At 47.7% G+C, this 19,864-nt stretch overlaps 1 protein-coding gene across 1 annotated transcript in view; it reads left to right on the top strand.

Moving 5' to 3' along the window:
• Positions 1-310: 310 nt before the first annotated feature.
• UBE2W (ubiquitin conjugating enzyme E2 W) overlaps positions 311-19,864 on the top strand; it is a 69,807-nt gene continuing 50,253 nt past the window's right edge. The window contains exon 1 of the mRNA XM_077492881.1: positions 311-394. Within this exon, the coding sequence (XP_077349007.1) occupies positions 380-394 (15 nt within the window). The 5' untranslated portion in view covers positions 311-379. The remainder of the gene's footprint in view (positions 395-19,864) is intronic.

Genomic DNA, 19,864 nt, shown 5'->3' with positions numbered 1-19,864 from the left:
TCACTCATCTCCATCCTCTTTCCTCCACATTCACCCATCCCCTCCACATTCACTCATCTCCATCCCCTCCACATTCACTCATCTCCATCCTCTACATTCACTCATCTCCATCCTCTTTCCTCCACATTCACCCATCCCCTCCACATTCACTCATCTCCATCCCCTCCCCTCCACATTCACTCATCTCTATCCTCTACATTCACTCATCTCCATCCCCTCCACATTCACTCATCCCCATCCTCTCTCCCCTCTCCTTTTTCTCCGGCACATGCGCAGCACAACACCGCACACAGCCTGAGCGCAAGCGTGCCCGGAAAGGCTTCGTTTCTGTCATGTGACAGGTGACGTCACCCCTGGAGGGAGGGGGCGGGTTCCCATCATGGCGTCAATGCAGGTGAGTGCTGCGCGAATGTATATCCGGATGACCCGTATGGAGCCTTGTAATACAGCGGGGGGCAGGGAGCAGGGAGCGGGTGCGGGGGGCGTACAGCGGGGGGGTCAGGGGAGCGGCTTTTATTAGTTTCCTCAGAGTTTATATCTCCAACAGCCTCATACTGGAGGAGTGCGTGCTGTCACTTCATCATCTCTGTGCTACTCACTGACCCCATCTCAACTGCCCAACCCCATCACCCTACACTGACCGACCCCATCACCCTACACTGACCGACCCCATCACCGTAAACTGCCCGACCCCATCACCGTAAAGTGACCGACCCCCATCGCCGCACACTGCCCGACCCCCCCATCGCCGCACACTGCCCGACCCCCCCCATCGCCGCACACTGCCCGACCCCCCCCATCGCCGCACACTGCCCGACCCCCCCCATCGCCGCACACTGCCCGACCCCCTTCGCCGCACACTGCCCGACCCCTTCGCCGCACACTGCCCGACCCCCTTCGCCGCACACTGCCCGACCCCCTTCGCCGCACACTGCCCGACCCCCATCGCCGCACACTGCCCGACCCCCTTCACCGCACACTGCCCGACCCCCCTTCACCGCACACTGCCCGACCCCCCTTCACCGCACACTGCCCGACCCCCCTTCACCGCACACTGCCCGACCCCCCCTTCACCGCACACTGCCCGACCCCCCTTCACCGCACACTGCCCGACCCCCCTTCACCGCACACTGCCCGACCCCCCCTTCACCGCACACTGCCCGACCCCCCCTTCACCGCACACTGCCCGACCCCCCTTCACCGCACACTGCCCGACCCCCCTTCACCGCACACTGCCCGACCCCCCTTCACCGCACACTGCCCGACCCCCCCCTTCACCGCACACTGCCCGACCCCCCCCTTCACCGCACACTGCCCGACCCCCCCCTTCACCGCACACTGCCCGACCCCCCCCCTTCACCGCACACTGCCCGACCCCCCCCTTCACCGCACACTGCCCGACCCCCCCTTCACCGCACACTGCCCGACCCCCCCCTCACCGCACACTGCCCGACCCCCCCCTCTCACCGCACACTGCCCGACCCCCCCCCCTTCACCGCACACTGCCCGACCCCCCCTTCACCGCACACTGCCCGACCCCCCCCTCACCGCACACTGCCCGACCCCCCCCCTCACCGCACACTGCCCGACCCCCCCCCCCCCCCCTTCACCGCACACTGCCCGACCCCCCCCCCCCCCCCTTCACCGCACACTGCCCGACCCCCCCCTTCACCGCACACTGCCCGACCCCCCCCCCTTCACCGCACACTGCCCGACCCCCCCCCCTTCACCGCACACTGCCCGACCCCCCCCTTCACCGCACACTGCCCGACCCCCCCCCCTTCACCGCACACTGCCCGACCCCCCCCCCCTTCACCGCACACTGCCCGACCCCCCCCCCCTTCACCGCACACTGCCCGACCCCCCCCCTTCACCGCACACTGCCCGACCCCCCCCCCTTCACCGCACACTGCCCGACCCCCCCCCTTCACCGCACACTGCCCGACCCCCCCTTCACCGCACACTGCCCGACCCCCCCTTCACCGCACACTGCCCGACCCCCCCTTCACCGCACACTGCCCGACCCCCTTCACCGCACACTGCCCGACCCCCTTCACCGCACACTGCCCGACCCCCTTCACCGCACACTGCCCGACCCTGACCCCATTGCCGCACACTGCCCGACCCCTTCACCGCACACTGCCCGACCCTGACCCCATTGCCGCACACTGCCCGACCCCCATTGCCGCACACTGCCCGACCCCTTCACCGCACACTGCCCGACCCCTTCACCGCACACTGCCCGACCCCTTCACCGCACACTGCCCGACCCCCATCGCCGCACACTGCCCGACCCCCATCGCCGCACGCTGCCCGACCCCCATCGCCGCACGCTGCCCGACCCCATGACACCCACTCTGTACACAGCCTGCACCCCATCACCATACACCGCCCAACCCCATCACCGTACACTGCCTGACACCATGACGCCCACTCCGTACACTGCCTGACACCATGACACCCATGACACCCACTCCGTACACAGCCTTCACCCCATGACCCCCATCGCCGCACACTGCCCGACCCCCATCGCCGCACACTGCCCGACCCCCGTCGCCGCACACTGCCCGACCCCCATCGCCGCACACTGCCCGACCCCCATCGCCGCACACTGCCCGACCCCCATCGCCGCACACTCTGTACACAGCCTGCACCCCATCACCATACACTGCCCGACCCCATCACCATACACCGCCCGACACCATGACACCCACTCTGTACACAGCCTGCACCCCATCACCGTACGCTGCCTGCACCCCAGGACACCCACTCCGTACACAGCCTGCACCCCATGACACCCACTCCGTACACAGCCTGCACCCCTGACGCTCCTCACAGGTGCTGCCTGCACATGTTGTTTTCCCTGTGGGTGAATAGTCATGTATTCTGATGCAGATACTGTGATATTAGCTTGGTGTGGTCCTGCTTGGAACTTGTATTTGCTGGACTGTAATGCCGCGTACACACGACCGGACTTTTCGACATCAAAGGTCTGACGGAGCGATTCTGGCAGACCATTCGATCGTGTGTGGGCTGCAGCGGACTTTTGATTTGCAAAAATCCGTTAGACTTTAGAAATGGAACATGTTTCAAATTTTTCCGCCGGAACTCCGCTGGACCCAGTTCCTCCCCGAGAAATCCGCTCGTGTGTATGTTAGTCCGACGGACAAAAAACGTTGCGAGGGCAGCTATTGGCTACTGGCTATGAACTTCCTTATTCTAGTTTGGGCATACGTCATCACGTTCGAATCTGTTGGATTTTGGTGTGATTGTGTTTGGCCAAGTCCGTTCATTCGGAAAGTCTGTCAGAACTCTGTCAGAACTCAGATGAAAGTCCGTCGGACCTAGTCCCTCAAAGTCCGGCCGTGTGTACGCGGCATTACCCAACGTCCTCCACATCCAGCACCTCCGGGGTGCGGTGTGTAAGAGCTGCCAGCAGAGACCATTCCTCTATGGGGGAGTCTGGTTGGTGTAGCTGAGTCTTGGAGAAAAGAATGCTGGTGACAGGCAGGCGGGGAAGGAGGGCACAGTGCTGCTTTATAGTTATAAAACTTTCCGGCTATATGTACACCTCTGTGCTTTACTAATAATTCTTTTAGCTGCTGCTTTGTTGCAGTTTCCAGCAAAGTGCCCCTTGCATAGTTATCAGTGTTGGTCTCTATAAAATCATGTTTTAAATTAATAAAGAATACCTTTACGGTATTTTGTAGGGGCTGTAACATTTAACCCATTCTGCAAACAACAGTTTTCAGGTGTGGAGAAATCTGGTGCAGTGATGTTTTGAAGCTCCCACCTCCTGGCTCTCACCCTCCGGTCCCATTCCTTGCTGTCACTTGTAAACACGGAAACCACCTGTGTTTATCAGGGATGGCTTTGCTTTAAGCAGCTCCCAGAGCTGACATATCCCTGTATGCACTTGCAGCAGGGACAGAATCCAAGAGAGAGAACCATCTCCCTGTAAGGCGAGGCCGAACCACTTACACAAGGGCCATACACTGCATGACACCGATACCGTACACTGCCCAGCACCATGACACCCATACCATACACTGCCCGACACCATGACACCTGTACCGTACACTGCCCAGCACCATGGCAGCCGTACCGTACACGGTCTGACACCATCTCATACACTGACACCCATACCATACATGCATATTGCACCCCCGAACCTTGCACACAGCACACCCCTGTACTCTTCACTCTGTACATAATACACTCCTGAACCCTGTACACAGTACACCCCTGTACTCTGCACATAATACACCCCTGACCGCCCCTATACTCTGAACTCTGTACATAATGCACCCCTGTACTCTGCTCATAATGTACCCCTGTACCTGGCACACAACACACCCCTATACTATGTACATAATGCACCCCTGAACCCTGCACAGCACACCCCTGTACTCTGTACATAATGCACCCCTCTACTCTGTACATAATGCACTCCTGAACCCTGTACACAGCATACCCCTGTACTTTGCACATAATGCACTCCTGAACCCTGCAAATAGCATACCCCTGCACTCTGCACATAATACACTTCTGAACCCTGTATTCTGTACATAGCACACCCCTGAAATGTGCATTCTGTACATAGTGCACTCCTAAACCCTGCATTCTGTATGTTGTGCACCCCAGATACAACCATCCCTTTAAGGGTAACCATACTGCCAATGCGGCCCACAATGAAATTGAGTTTGACACCCCATCCAAATGAACAATTGTGACTCTTAGATCTCAAGCAGAAGTGAAGGGGAAAATATACTAGGAGGTAGAGATTTTTTTGGTAGAAGCAACTTGCATGTGTCTTTTTTTTTTTTTTTCGTGCCCACTGCCTATGGCACATAGGGCTTGCTGAGAGTGCAGCCAGGTGGCAGGTCAATGTATCTTCAGCACACACATAGGATTTTATCAATGTCCAAAGAAAGAACTTTGAAAGGAGAAGGATGATCCTAGAAGGGGACAATGACCATGGGATGCATAGACCTGTCCCTGCTTGATAACTCCACACTAGGAGATCCGTTTGCCATATTGTGCAACTATAATGGGCATTATGGAAAGTGAACTTGGGGCTTCGGTGTAACTCCAGTTCTGCTTTAAGTTGAAGATCAAGACACCAAAACAAGGGCCCACTCGCACAGATGGCTGCTGCCAAGAATCTTCCTCCATGTGCAGTATGTGTGTGCACGGCTTGGCCAGCAGTCATGCAGCTAGATTTATACCATGCACAAATCTATGTCCAGTGTCGCCATTGTTCACAAATAACTTCTCATTTGAGTGGTTATATGCGATTAGGGCTTTGGCCGGCCCTGGAAAGTTTGCATCCAGGCATAGAAACAAGCCAGCATTTTAAACGGAACTTCCAAGATGATTGTTTATGGTGTGACGATGAATATGGGACTTCGGTAAAGAGTTCAGTTGGAGTGCTGGATATTTTTCTATGTTTTTATCTGCATGGTGTCACCGTCTAGGCAAGCACCCACCCCTATTGATGGGTTATATCAGGCTTGTGTGGGTGGTATGATGTACAAGTTTGCAAAAGGCCACACACAAACTGGATACAGCCGATTGTTCAGTTTATATGCAGCATGTAGGTGGATGTGGAATTTAACTGCATCTGAAGGAGCCATCAGGACAAAGTTCAGAAGAGAAACCTACATTACATGCAATAAAAACCACTTTTAAAATGATGTACGTAAAATGATCCCCTACCATTCAGGCTCATGGCCTTGCTCGTCTCCTCCCTATTTCTAAAGAAACCAGCCTGGGAAGAGATTACAGTAGAGGATTCATTTGGTAGCATGTGATGTACCTGCATGACATGACGGAGATTTGCCTTGCACAAACATAGCAGGCTTTATAGGAGGAGATAAATACTGTGCGTCCCTTTTATGGACAGAGGGAATAGTGTAGAGGAGCTGATGTCACTGGAGGGTTCCACCACCCTGCACACTCTGAGCTGTAATGCCAGCGGGAATAGCAGAATCGCTCCTGTTCCATTCTGCATTGTTGCTACCACAGCCCATGGGTACGGTTACCCAGACTGGGACTGAGAATTAGCGGCTGGTTAAGTAAGAATGCTGGCGCATTAAAAATAATGTGAAAAGATTGCTATCCATGGGGAAAAACATCTACTGTGACCCGTGCACAGTTTTAGCTGTTTAAGGTGTAGCCGCCACACAGTGGGGGGGTCTAAAGTAGGACGTAATACTATAAAATACACAATAACCTTCATAACTGTCTTCACTAATGTCCTTCACACCGTGATCTTCATTACTATAGTGAAACCGTACTGTAAGTAGGACAATCCATGTGTAAGGTGCACCTAGGCTTTTTCCTGTTCTCTGCAGAAATCAGGTCTCTGCGCTGCATATTTTTAGACGGTATACTCTTTTCACACGCTACACTGAAGATTTGGGATTGTCTGTGGTTCTGAGGTTAGAGGACTTGGTGCTCTAGCAGAAATCTATGACATTGTCTTAGAGACCCTGGGGTCATTTCACAAAGAGATGAATACTGTATGAATTTTACTTTAAACACTTACCAACTTGCCAAAACTGAATTTTGCTCCTGGCCAGCAGCTTAAGAAGGCACGGCGATGTACCTGTACATTTTACCCGTACGTTGCTCTATTCGTGGCACTGTGCACACCCGCTGGAGCATGCAACCGCACAATCTGCGCCGTTGGGGTGCTTGGGATCGGGCCCTGATGCCCTTCCCAGAATAGTACGGTGGTGACAATATACAACTACTCTGAAGATCGTATGTGAAAACTAAAAAAACTCAAAAACGTAATATATAACCAATTAACAAAATATTTATTTTGTGTGATGTTCAGCACTAAAATTTGGTGTTTTATTTTTTTTTTCACAAGCTAATTGCACTGGTGGGGAGTTTGTTGTGTAAATAAAGGGACCTAGCATTGTAAGGGCCGGTTCACACTGCAGGCGCGGCGAGGCGTCTCCGACTTGCCTCGCCGCGACCTGCGGCGGCCTCGGCGGCGACTTGCAGATGACTTCTGTATAGAAGTCAATGCAAGTCACCCCCGAAGTCGCCCAGAAGTAGTACAGGAACCTTTTTTCTGAGTCGGAGCGACTCGAGTCGCTCCTCTCAGAACGGTTCCATTGTACAGAACGGGGGCGCCTTGCGGGAGCGAGGCGAGGCGAGTCGTGTCGCCTCGCATCGCCCGCTGTGTGAACCGGCCCTTAGGCTCGGTTCACACCAGACGCGGCACAACTTGCCGCGCCGCGACCTCAGCGGCGACTAGCAAAACGACTTCTGTATAGAAGTCAATGCAAGTTGCCCGAGGTCGCCGCAAAAGTAGTGAACCTTTTTTCTAAGTCGGAGCGACTCGAGTCGCTCCTATTAGAACGGTTCCGTAGTACAGAACGGGGGCGACTTGTCAGTCAGTCTTGCCGCGTCTGGTGTGAACCGAGCCTAAGGCTCCATGCACACTAGCGTTTTATTAAGCTCCTAGAAGCAGCTATTAGCATTTTTTTCCAGAGGAAATGGTCCTCAATGCTACCAATACCAAGTGTTTTTGAGCTTTTTTTGGGGGGGGGGGGGGGGTTTAAAGAAACTGCAATCTAAAGAAAATTTTTTTAGGCTAGGTTCATACGTCTGTGGCTGGGGAATGCACACAAAATTGTGTGCATTACTAACCCACAGAAAAACACGCTGCACTGGGGGGTACCATTATGTCTTAATCTAACCCCCCACATCGGAAACCATGGCGCATTTTCGCACATGCTAAACCACATGGTGCCACACCGGTGTAACAACATATTTGGTGACCCATCACAGTGTGCTACGGAAGTGACGTTCTGTCGCCGCCATCTTGCTACACTCCACACTCATCCACAGTAAGGATATACTAAGGAGGGGTAAAGCGGGCATGTTACACCCACCGTAGTTTTGCATTTTAGACATATTTATTACAGTAAAGTTAGTTTATATAGTGAAATACAGGACTTACAACTCCATCTGACTACTTAGATGTTAAATTTTAAAAGCAGCAAGCTTCTGTGAGATAAGCAGGGTTGCTGTTGCTTTTAAAGTTCAAGATCTAAGTAGTCAGACGGAGTTCTAAAACACACTTTACTGTTATTAATACGCGTAAAATTCAAAACTCCAGTGGGTGTAGCAACATGTCCGCTTTACCCCTTCTTACTGTATCCTTACTGTGGCAAGATGGCAGCGGCGGAACGTCACTTCGGTAGCAAACTGTGATGGGTCGCCGAATGTGTCGTTACACCACCATTAATAATCTACAAGATTTATATAGCTATTCAGTGTGATGCGATTTAAAGAAAAAAAAAAAAGGTTGGGGTCTTTTTTCCCTGTGTTTCTGTGGGTAGGGAAGTCCATTGAAATGAATAGGCTGCCTACACGCAGAACACAGACCTGCACAGATATGAACAGAGCCCTAGTGTGCCTACATTCACAGAACAATCACCCTCCAGTGTAATGTTACAGGGCAGAACTTTTCCACAGGAATCCATTGTTTTCTTTTAAAGCCTAAATTTACCTTTAAAACAATACAAAATAAGCACAAGGGAGGGATTCCATGTTCTTCTGCCTTCTAGTTCAGTAGCAATCTTTCTCCTTCGGTGCCATCCGCCCCACTACTGTAATCCTCCTGGTGTGGCAGGGGTTAATAGAACTGAGGTGCTGTCACAGGCTCATATCAAGAGTGCCCGACTATGCCCGCACTTTCCGCTCCGCTTCTCCATTTGTGGAAGCCGTTCCTACAGCTTCTATGAATGAAACCCAATCAACGACTGTTGGATGATTGAAAGACACACCCTCTTCCATTCATAGATTTTGTTTCTCTGCATAGTTGCGACAATTTTTAAAAGTTCAAACCTTTGCAGGGCAGAGGAACCTCTGCAAGCTGTGTGGGGTGGGGGGACATTTGCACCGTTACATCTTAAACACAGATGTAATATGGGGCAATTGCCCTGTAATAAAGGACACCATAGTTGTTTATGGTGAGCAATGTGACTTGTAAAGATGCTGTAAAATTTCTGCTTGGAGTTGATCTTTAAACACTCTGCTGGTCTGCAGGACGTCATAAGTGGCTGATACGTGGATGAATTCAGATACTTTTTGTAGTTTTAAGGTTTTTTTTTTTTCTTTCTATATGCCTGGGTAAAGCTTATGACTTATAGCGGAACTCCACCCAAAAGTGAAAGTTCCACTTTTCTGCAGGAGGCTAATGGACCAATAACACTGTGCAGTGTGAAGCCTCTCTCTGTGTCAGTTATGTATAAACTTTATGCTGCTAGCAGTAGTAAAAATAGATAGAAAGGTATATTATATTTACTTGGGGTTCTTAAAGTGATTTCTCAGCAAAATAAAGGATAGATGGGTGAGTTTTCTTTGAATATTAAAGAGGAAGTAAACCCTGATGGGTTTACTTCCTCTTTTTTTCCCTGCAAAGGTAAAGCATAATGGACTACTATGCATCGCATAGTAGCTCATTATGTGTCACTTACCTGACACAGGAGCCAGCGAAGTCGCCGCTGTCCCCTGTAGTCCGCCGCATCCATGTTGCTTGTGGCGTCTCGCAGCTCCGACGAATCACAACGGCGCAACCGCGATGACGTCACTCCCGCGCATGCGCACAGGAGTTGCGTCTCGCAGCTCCGCCGCTGCCATACGGCGAAGCCGCGATGACGTCACTCCCGCGCATGCGCACGGGAGTCGACAAATTAGGCAAATCCATTCTTGGATTTGCCGCATTTAGTGCGCCTGCGCGCCGCTGTCTACGGCGCATGCGCCGTAGACAGCGGTGCCCATTTTCGGGCAAATATCTCCTAAACCATATAGGTTTAGGACAGGGGTTGACAAATTTGCTTGGAATCTAGGAGCCAGCTAAAAAAGTTAGGAGCCAGGTCCGTGACGGCGATTCGGACCTGTCCCTGGCCTGACATGGAGACGAGTGAGGGGAAGATAGCCCCCAGCCCCCCACCTGTCTCCAAGTCATTGCCCATAGCTCTTAGAGGGACATTTTATTTTTTTCAAATGACAAATTTTTTTTAAATTGCATTTTAGTGTAAATATGAGATGTGAGGTCTCTGACCCCAGATCTCATATATAAGAGGACCTGTCATGCTTTTTTCTATTACAAGGGATTTTTACATTCCTTGTAATGGGAATAAAAGTGACACACTTTTTTTTTTTTTTTTTTTTAAGAACATTGAAAAAAATAAAAATAAAAGTTAAAATAAGAAAAAAAAAAATATTTTAAACACGCCCTGTCCCACCAAGCTTGCGTGCAGAAGCGAACGCATATATGAAAGCGGTGTTCAAACCACACATGTGAGGTATCGCTGCGATCGGTAGAGTGAGAGCAATAATTCTAGCCCCAGACCTCCTCTGTAACTTAAAACGTGCAACCTGTAGAATTTTTTAAACGTCGCCTATGGAGATTTTTAAGGGTAAAAGTTTGTCGCCATTCCATGAGCGGGCGCAATTTTGAAGTATGTCATGTTGGGTATCGATTTACTCGACGTAACATTGTTTCACAATATATAAAAAATTGGGCTAACTTTACTGTTGTCTTATTTTTTTTGTTATTAAATACATTTTCCCCAAAAAAGTGCGCTTGTAAGTCCGCTGTGCAAATACAGTGTGACAGACAGTATTGCAACGACCACCATTTTATTCTCTAGGGTGTTAGAGTAAAATATATATATAATGTTTAGGGGGTTCTGAGTAAAGGGAAGGAGATGGAGCTTCCCCTGCCTGCCAGCCTATTAGCATTGCTGGTTGTAATTCCAACGGCCACCACAAGAGGGCGCCAGATTCCAGAAGGAACCATAGGATCGTAGAAGGCCTCAAAGCCGGGGCCTCAATTCCCGGCCGCCGGCGGCGCGGCCCGACGCGATCACGCCGGGGGGGGTCCGCGGTGACAGGATACCCCCAGCTGTGATGCCCCAGGCGCCAGCCCACTATTTCTAGTCGCAAATGCGACCTGGCGCCCGGGTTTTGTCGAGCCCTGGTTTAGGAGATATTGCTTGGACCTACAGGTAAGCCTTAATCTAGGCTTACCTATAGGTCCAAGTTGTTTGGAAGGGTTTACTTCCTCTTTAAACATCAGTTTTTTCAGTTTGTTGTACTTAGATTAAAATGTTTGTTTCGGCAGCAAAAGATTGAGAGCAGGTTCTCTATTTCTCTGTCGGAAAAAGTTCCTATCAGAAATTCCGTTCATCTGTATGCAATTCCGATGCGCAAAAAAAACACACATGCTCGGAAGCATTGAACTTCATTTTCTCGGCTCGTCGTAGTGTTGTACGTCACCGCGTTCTTGACAGTCGAAAGTTCAGATAAATTTTGTGTGACCGTGTGTATGCAAGCCAAAATTGAGCGGAATTCCGTCGGAAAAAACATCCAAGATTTTTCCGGCGGAAATTCCGCTCGTGTGTACGGGGTATATATATATTTTTTTAATAACACCCTAGAGCAGTGATGGCGAACCTTGGCACCCCAGATGTTTTGGAACTACATTTCCCATGATGCTCATGCACTCTGCAGTGTAGTGGAGCATCATGGGAAATGTAGTTCCAAAACATCTGGGGTGCCAAGGTTCGCCATCACTGCCCTAGAGAATAAAATGGCGGTCGTTGCAATACTTTGTCACACCGTATTTGCGCAGCGGTCTTACAATCGCACTTTTGTTTTTTTTTTGGAAGTTTTTTTAATGTAAAAAATAAGACAACAGTAATGTTAGCACAATTTTTTTTCTTATGTAGTGAGAGATAATGTTACACCGAGTAAATTGATACCCAACATGTCACACTTCAAAATTGCACCCGCTCGTGGAATGACGACAAACTTTACAATTAAAAATTTCCATAGGCGACGTTTAAAAAATTCTACAGGTTGCATGTTTAGACTTAGAGGAGGTCTAGGGGTAGAATTATTGATCTTGCTCTACCGATCATGGCAATACCTCACGTGTGGTTTGAACACCGTTTTCATATGCAGGCGCTGCTCAAGTATGCGTTCTCTTCTGCACGCAAACTCGGCGGGACGGGGTGCGTTTTACATTTTTTTTTTTTTTTTTTTCTAATTTATTTTACCTTTTTTTTTTTTTTTTTTTTTTTTTTTCACTGTTCTTTAAAAAAAAAAAAAGTCCCTTTTATTCCTATTACAAGGAGTGTAAACATCCCTTGTAATAGAAAAAAAAGCATGACAGGACCTCTTAAATATGAGCTCTGGGTTCAAAAAGACCTCAGATCTCATATTTACACTAAAATTCTATAAAAAAAAAAGTTCCTTTTTAAGAGCTATGGGTAGAAGTGATGTTTTGTCGTCGCTTTCACCCTGCAGTGGTATGTAGATGGGTGGGGGCCATCTTCCCCTCACTCATCTCCATGCCAAGCCAGGGACAGGACACCATTGCTGCTGCCGACGGCTCCGGTAAGCGGCGGAGGGCATCGGAGAGCAGCCGTCAATAAAAGTGATCTTGCGGTGAACCACTTTTATCTTGAAGCAGACCGCCCGCTTAGGAAGAGGATACCGGGGATATGGCAGCTAGCTGCTGCCATAACAACAGTATTCCTCTTCAAAATAGCGAAGTAAAACGACGGCAGGCGGTCCAGAAGTGGTTAAGCAATCACATTCAAGCATGTTAAATGGGAGTCAGTACACACTTGCCATCATTTAAAGTGCCTCTGATTAACCCCAAATAAAGTTCAGTTGTTCTAGTAGGTCTTTCCTGACATTTTCTTAGTCGCATCCTACAGCAAAAGCCATGGTCTGCAGAGAGATTCCAAAGCATCAGAGGATTCTCATTGTTAAAAGGTATGAGGAGAAGGGTACAAAGAAATTTCCAAGGCATTAGATATACCATGGAACACAGTGAAGACAGTCATCATCAAGTGGAGAAAATATCACACACCAGTGACATCACCAAGAACTGGACGTCCCTCCAAAATGTATTAAAAGACAGGAAGTAAACTAGTCAGAGAGGATGCCAAGAGGCCTAAAGCAACATTAAAGGAGCTGCAGGAATATCTGGCAAGTATTGGCTTTGTGGTACATGTAACAACAATCTCCCATATTCTTCATATGTCTGGGCTATGGGGTAGAGTGGCAAGATGGAAGACTTTTCTTACAAACGAAAACATCCAATCACGGCTACATTTTGCAAAAACACATCCAAAGTCTCCCATATGCATGTGTTCTGGTCTGATGATACCAAGGTTGAACCTTTTGCCCATTATTCCAAAAGATATGTTTGGCAATAAAACTTCACTGCACACCACCAAAAGAACACCATACCCACAGTGAAGCATGGTGGTGGCAACATCATACTTTGGGGCTGATTTTCTGCAGCTGGGACAGGGGCCTTAGTCAAGGTAGAGGGAATTATGAACAGTTCCAAATACTGGCACAACACCTTCAGGCTTCTGCTAGAAAGCTGAACATGAAGGGGAACTTCATCATTCGGCATGACAACGACCCAAAGCATACATTCAAATCAACAAAGGAATGCCCTCACCAGAAGAAGATTAAAGTTTTGGAATGGCCCAGACCTGAATCCCATTGAAAATCTGTGGGGTGATCTGGAGAGGGCAGTGCACAGGAGATGCCCCCACAATCTGACAGATTTGGAGTGTTTTTGCAAAGAGGAGTGGGCAAATATTGCCAAGTCAAGATGTGCCATACTGATACTCATACCCCAAAACACTGAGTGCTGTAATAAAATCAAAAGGTGCTTCAACAAAGTATTAGTGTAAGGATGTGCACACTTATGCAACCATATTATTTTATCTTTTTATTTTAAAGCGGAGGTCCACCCTAAAGTGGACCTCCGCTCGTCGGAACCCTCCCCCCCTCCGGCGCCACAATTGGCACCTTTCAGGGGGGAGGGGGGTGCAGATACCTGTACAGTACAGGTATTCTGCACCCACTTCCGGGATAGCTCTCTGCGGAAAGGGGCGTAGATTACGCCCCTTTCCGCAAGTGCCCGCCCCTTTCCGCAAGTGCCCCGCTGCCTGCTGGGAAACACACAGATCCCAGAGGCAGCGGGGACCGTCCTTATTGCGCAGCGCGATTCGCGCATGTGCAGTAGGGAACCGGGAAATGAAGCCGAAAGGCTCCATTTCCTGATTCCCATACCCAAGATGGCGGCGGCAGCACCCGACAGACGATCTAGAGATTGGCTTCGGGTGCCGACATCGCGGGCGCGCTGGACAGGTAAGTGTCACTATTTTAAAAGTCAGCAGCTGCAGTATTTGTAGCTGCTGGCTTTTAAAAAAAAAAAACGCGGAGTCCCGGCGGACTCCCGCTTTAAATTCCCTCCACCTAAAAGATTTCCGTTTGTTGTTCATCTGAGTTGTACAGTTTTATAGGTCACATTAAAGGTGGGAAAATGTTCTGAAATGATTTATCTGTGTCTCATTTTTTTTTTACATCACAGAAGCCTGACATTTTAACAGGGGTGTGTAGATTTTTTATAGTCACTGTATATTGCAATCACATACGGGGCAGCAAGGTTCCATGCATCCTGCCTGTGTAAAAAAGAACCAATAGGAAGCCGTGCTGTTTTGGCTTTCCATTTACGCCTGGCATTATAATCAAAATTGTTCCTAGACAAAGAGCCATTTCATTGTGTAGTTTTGTAATTAAATATGTACATGGGAGCTAGCATATTTACTTATTACATATGCAGATTCTGCCGCCCCCTTTGCGGTGCTGCACAATGCAAGTATGTGGTGATTTTATTTGTTTATTTTGTTACTGGAAATGCCTTTTTTTGGATCACAGCTGGAAGTGTTCAGAACACTGTAGTACAGAAATTGATCAGATAGCAAGAGAAATAAATATATGAACATTGATTCAATTTGTACTACCCAGTTTAAGGTAGCTGTTCTGCGACCTTTGTCCACTCATCGGACTTTGCTTTTCTTTTTTTTTGCAAAATGAAAAATTAGCCTATTAATGTGGCAGTCTTCAATTTACGTAATTCTAGCCTGGCTACAACAAACATGAGGATCTGGCGTCACTGTGGATTTTGCACAGTGTTTGTGTATCCAGGGTGATTCATCATTTTTTTTTTTAACAGCAACAGGCTCGTTATCTTCGCTTGTATCATTTACTTTACAAGGACAACCTTTTTGCAGCTTCTGGAACAGGATCATTGTATATTTATTTTTGCTTCAGTAGCAGTTTATAGTGTTACTAAACCCATCAAAAAAGTTATTGTGTAGATACACTTCCATTTTGTTCTGCCTGTACTTTCATTTTGTGGACTGTCTCTTCCTTCCAACACACAATTGTTTTTTGTTTTACAACACACTCTGACTTATGTATTTGTAGTGGCTTCTATCGCTAGTTGGGTCCCCCCAAGATTACACAGATGAGTGCAGGAGATCAATGCCCCGTACACACGTTCCGATTATTGGGCCACAAAAGTCGCTTTCGGACAGATCGTTCGATAATGTGATTGTTAGTAAGCAGCTTTCGACAGCTGATCACGACATTCCGTCCAACCAAATCCGAAGGGACAAACAGGAAAACTTTGGTCGGGTTAAACAGCCCAGCGTACGACAATCGTGTAGTCAGTACAGTATGCATCCGATAAAAGTCGGAAACGCGAAAATCAACCAAACGGACACATGGGTCACACGTATTTGACATCGTTTAAAATACGTAGCTATGCACAACGTAAGATTTTTCCAGAATCGTAGGACAAAAATCTTACACACATTTTGCACTGTTGTATTCGATCTTAGTTGTATGCAACAAAATGTGAACGATCTGTCTTACGATAATCGGAACGTGTGTACGGGGCATAAGGGAATTTGTGAGAGGCTCTCCTCTCCCCCACCTTGCCTTTGATGGACACTTCAGCTTGTCACTGATTTATAGCACATGCTAACATCTGCATAGAAAATGAAAAACTATGAAATGGGTATTAAAAAAAAAAATTGAATAAAAAAAGCTTTCATAATTAAAAAAAAAACAGGGGAGTTTTTTGCATGTTTTTTCTGAATGTCCTAAAATTACATTCAGGAGAGTCAATTTTGACTATCCCCTACCGTCTCAACTCTACAAGGGTTAAATGATTGCTCTGACTAGGAGTGCATGAATAAGGTATAAGAGCCAGTTCACACCATAGAAACGTAGTCCGCGTGTATTTCTGCATGTGTATTTCTGATGCTTTTCCGTGCATTTTTTTCCTCCCTCCTTTTTTTTTTTTTCTTCACCTTAAATTTATTTTATTTCAGTTACTTCTGTGTACTAAGCTAGGACTCATATCTCTGGATAGGTTGTTGTATATTAGTGCGTAACCTCCCTGGCGGAATGATTCAGTCCGGTTTTAGGTGCTGAAAGCGGTACAATTATTATGCATGGAAATCTGGCGTTTTATTTTGTAGTCCTGTAATTCTTAGGAATAACTCTCTTAAATCTGTTCAAACCAGAGTCTAGCAGACATCCCGGGTATGATAAAGTTTATAATATAATAAAGAATAATAAAAATTATTCAATAATGTAATCAAATCTTAAAACACTGAAAAAGGGACAGTTTTTGGTTGCTATGGACAATCTCCAAGTTTCAGGCAGAAATAAAAAAGGTATTTATAATATAAAAGTGCATGCAGGGCACTGCACAGACCACTAGGGACAAAGGGGATGTGTAATTTTTTAATACAGTACTGTAATCTGTAAGATTACAGTGCTGTGTGTGTTTTGTGACTTTACTTTTTTGAATTTGCCGCCGTTCTCCGCTCCCGTGCGCCGTAACGTCGCAGGGAACGGAGCTCGGCGGCATTCGGCACTGTGAATCGAGCGGAGGACAGCTCGATCACACAGCGCGGAGGACATTGCTGGATCCAGGGGACAAGGTAAGTAACCTCTCCCTATGTCCTCCCCTGCATCCAGTGAAGCGATCCCGAGTCTGGCTCTGGGTTACCGCTCCTGCTAGTAAATTCCCAACCCGAGCCAGATTCGGGATTACCGCTAGGGGGGTTAAGTACTCGGTCTAAGTTACGTGCCAATCGGTATGCAATTGCACTGCGTGTTGGCAGATTGCATGCAGATTATAAGCTAGCAGATCTTCCAGACAGAGATCTGTGTGTGTGGTGGCTCAGCAGCCCAGTCTGCGGACAAATTGTTGGGTGGTGGCAGGCTATTGTTTATTGTGTGTCTGGTGTGTGGGGACAGTTGGAAGAGTGATTAACACTGGGGTTTAAGCTTGCAGGATAGCTGGTGGAACCCTAGAAGTGTGTAGTAATGGCTAGACTGCTCCCCAACCCTTAGAGTGCACCAGATTGTATGTAAGATTCGCATCTGCCTGTGTGTGTGGTCAGCTAGCTGGATTGGAGTGGAGTCTCCCTCTAGTGGTGGCCAAAAGGTAGTGCCGGCTGTGAAAGTACCACAGCCAGTCTTACATGCTCAGTATAAGTTCCCCCTTATTCCCATAGTTCCTCATATACCCCAGTCACAGAACACACGTCGTGGTTAGCTAGTCACCGTGGGCGGGTGTAATCCGTGACAGATTGGGGACATGTGCATTTAGGTGCTTTCCAGTGTGTTTGTATTTTTTTTTTTTTATGTCTTTTACTTTGTTCCATTGCAGTTCAGTGCAGGAAAAATGCAGCATGTTCTACATTTTTTACTGGCACACACTAGAACTGACCACTCCAATATTGCAGGTATTGCTTCAAGTGGTTGTACCAGGGGGATGCTTGCACCTGCAGGCATCACTCCGGTACCATCCTTTAGAGCGGACGGTCGGCTTTCTTGTAATAACAACCGATGTGGCTAAGCAGCCGCTTGGCCCGTTATCACAAGTAGTGGGAGAATCTTCCACCGCTCAGCCTGGGTCTTCCATCCCATCGGTAGGCCTGAGAGACCAGCTGGTATGAGACTCGAACAAAGCAATCCACTATCTAGGATCTAGTAACCCGGAAGTGCTGTCATAACATCACTTCCGGATTACTCTCATCCTAAAGACGCCAGTTTAAAAAAAATAGAAAGTATTCAAAAACACAGATCTTGGCATTTTGAAGACTTTTAAGTGCAGTGGAGGGGTTTGGGGCTTTATAGACCCTAGATCGCTCCATAAAGAGTACCTGTTACTGCCTATTACAGTCACCAGAGACGTGTACATTTTTTGTGACAGCGATAAGTGATAAAAAAAAAAAAACAGGACAGGGTAAAAATTAAAACTTTAAATCTACAGAATATCAGCACCTGATATCCGCTATGAACCCCTAGTGTGAACTATGCCATTGGAAATCATATGATCTACTATCCATGCATTTCTGAGGCAGGAAAAAAAACACACTGGTCTGCATGTAGTCATGTGAACTGGCCCTAAATGCTAACCTTATTCCTAGCTCCTTTGGGATTCCTCCAGCATTACAATTGGTCCCCAGCAGCCTCCTCTGTAAGCTGTGGCCAATATTGATCGCACTCCAGCCTGCTCACTGTACAGCTGGTGTAAGGTAAGTACTACAGCCTGTACCTTAAAGTGTTTGTGTTAAAAAAAAAAAAAAAAAATGGATCCTGTTCCTTTAAACCTGGCAATTGACGGAGAGGGATCCTCCGGACACTTTGAGAAAACTGGAACTAAACTAACTGGTTCAAACATATCTCTGAGAACAGGTGAATGTTCTCTGTCAAGGTATTTCATTTTCAACTGCATCTGACAATATTTGGGTGACTTTGAGACACTTTTGTCCTTTGATGTTTGGGAAATTGGCTCTAACACACTTATTTCCGGGATATTTCTCAGACTGCCGGGGAACATCGAGGCTCCTCAATAGCGTTCTTATATCTTCTGTGTATGTTGTGATCTTCTTCATTTATCAACAATTGATCTAATTATTGAGCTGAAAAGTATGAACTTACAGACCCAACGGTCTTTCTGTACATCTGTGCATGCTGCAATGTCCTGAAGAAGCTCAGAAGAGCGAAACATGTAGAAAGAAAAATGCAGCACATATAATATACAAATGTGGTAACGTGGAGTTTTGTATGATTCTGCACCAGTTTTTGTATATCTGGATTTGTTATATTATGTTCACACAAATTTTCTCCTTTCTGGAAATGTTTTATACATTTGTATATTCAATAAAATTATATTGATTTTATACTTTATTTGTGACAATTGGGTACCGTCTTAAAAATCCCGGGGGTTGGTTACCCTCCAGTCCTCTGCTTGCCTCTTCCCCATATCTTTAAATTCCTTTAAAGCATGTTATACAGCACAGTGCTTGTGCTTTCTATTTTACCTCCCTGTATCACCTGATGTACCTGATCCTGCCTGGTTCTACCCTCCCCTCTGTAAATTGACCACGGTGTGTTATGTTTGCTGAGCCCTGACACCATGGTCAGTTTACATGCCTCTGTCATCCACAGCTTTGTGTTCTCCCCCCTCTCCCCTCCCTACCTACCTGCCTGCCTGTCAGCTCCTGTGTCTGCGAGTTTGTTATAAAGTAAGTATTAAAAAACTGTCACTGCCAGTCCCGCTTTCATGTAGCCATTACACACGCTGTAAATATTTATGCAAAACTAAACCTGTAAATGCCGTTTTTCGTAGCTCCTCAGGCCAGTCACGTGACTCCCGCCCATACCTCCTCCCCTATCTACGGGATACACCGGGAGGTGCTGAGCAGCCAGAACAGTGGTCACGTGACCTCCCCGGCTGATGTCAGAGGGAGAGCTTGGCTCTTCCCGCTCTAGCCCATACCTAGGAGAGCATCCAGGAGTGACGTGACTGGCCTGAAAACATCTAAAAAAACTGTATTTAGAGGCTTTGATTTCCACAAGTATTTAAACTGTATGTTATGGCTACATAAGAGGGGTTGGCAGTGACCGTTTTAGAAGGGTTACAAAC

Source organism: Lithobates pipiens, unplaced genomic scaffold, assembly GCF_037356315.1.
Source record: "Lithobates pipiens isolate NorthernLeopardFrog02 unplaced genomic scaffold, aLitPip1_a1.2 Scaffold_19, whole genome shotgun sequence".
NCBI lineage: Eukaryota > Metazoa > Chordata > Amphibia > Anura > Ranidae > Lithobates > Lithobates pipiens.
Note: the sequence above shows the minus strand (reverse complement) of the source record. Positions and strands in the feature narration are given on the sequence as shown.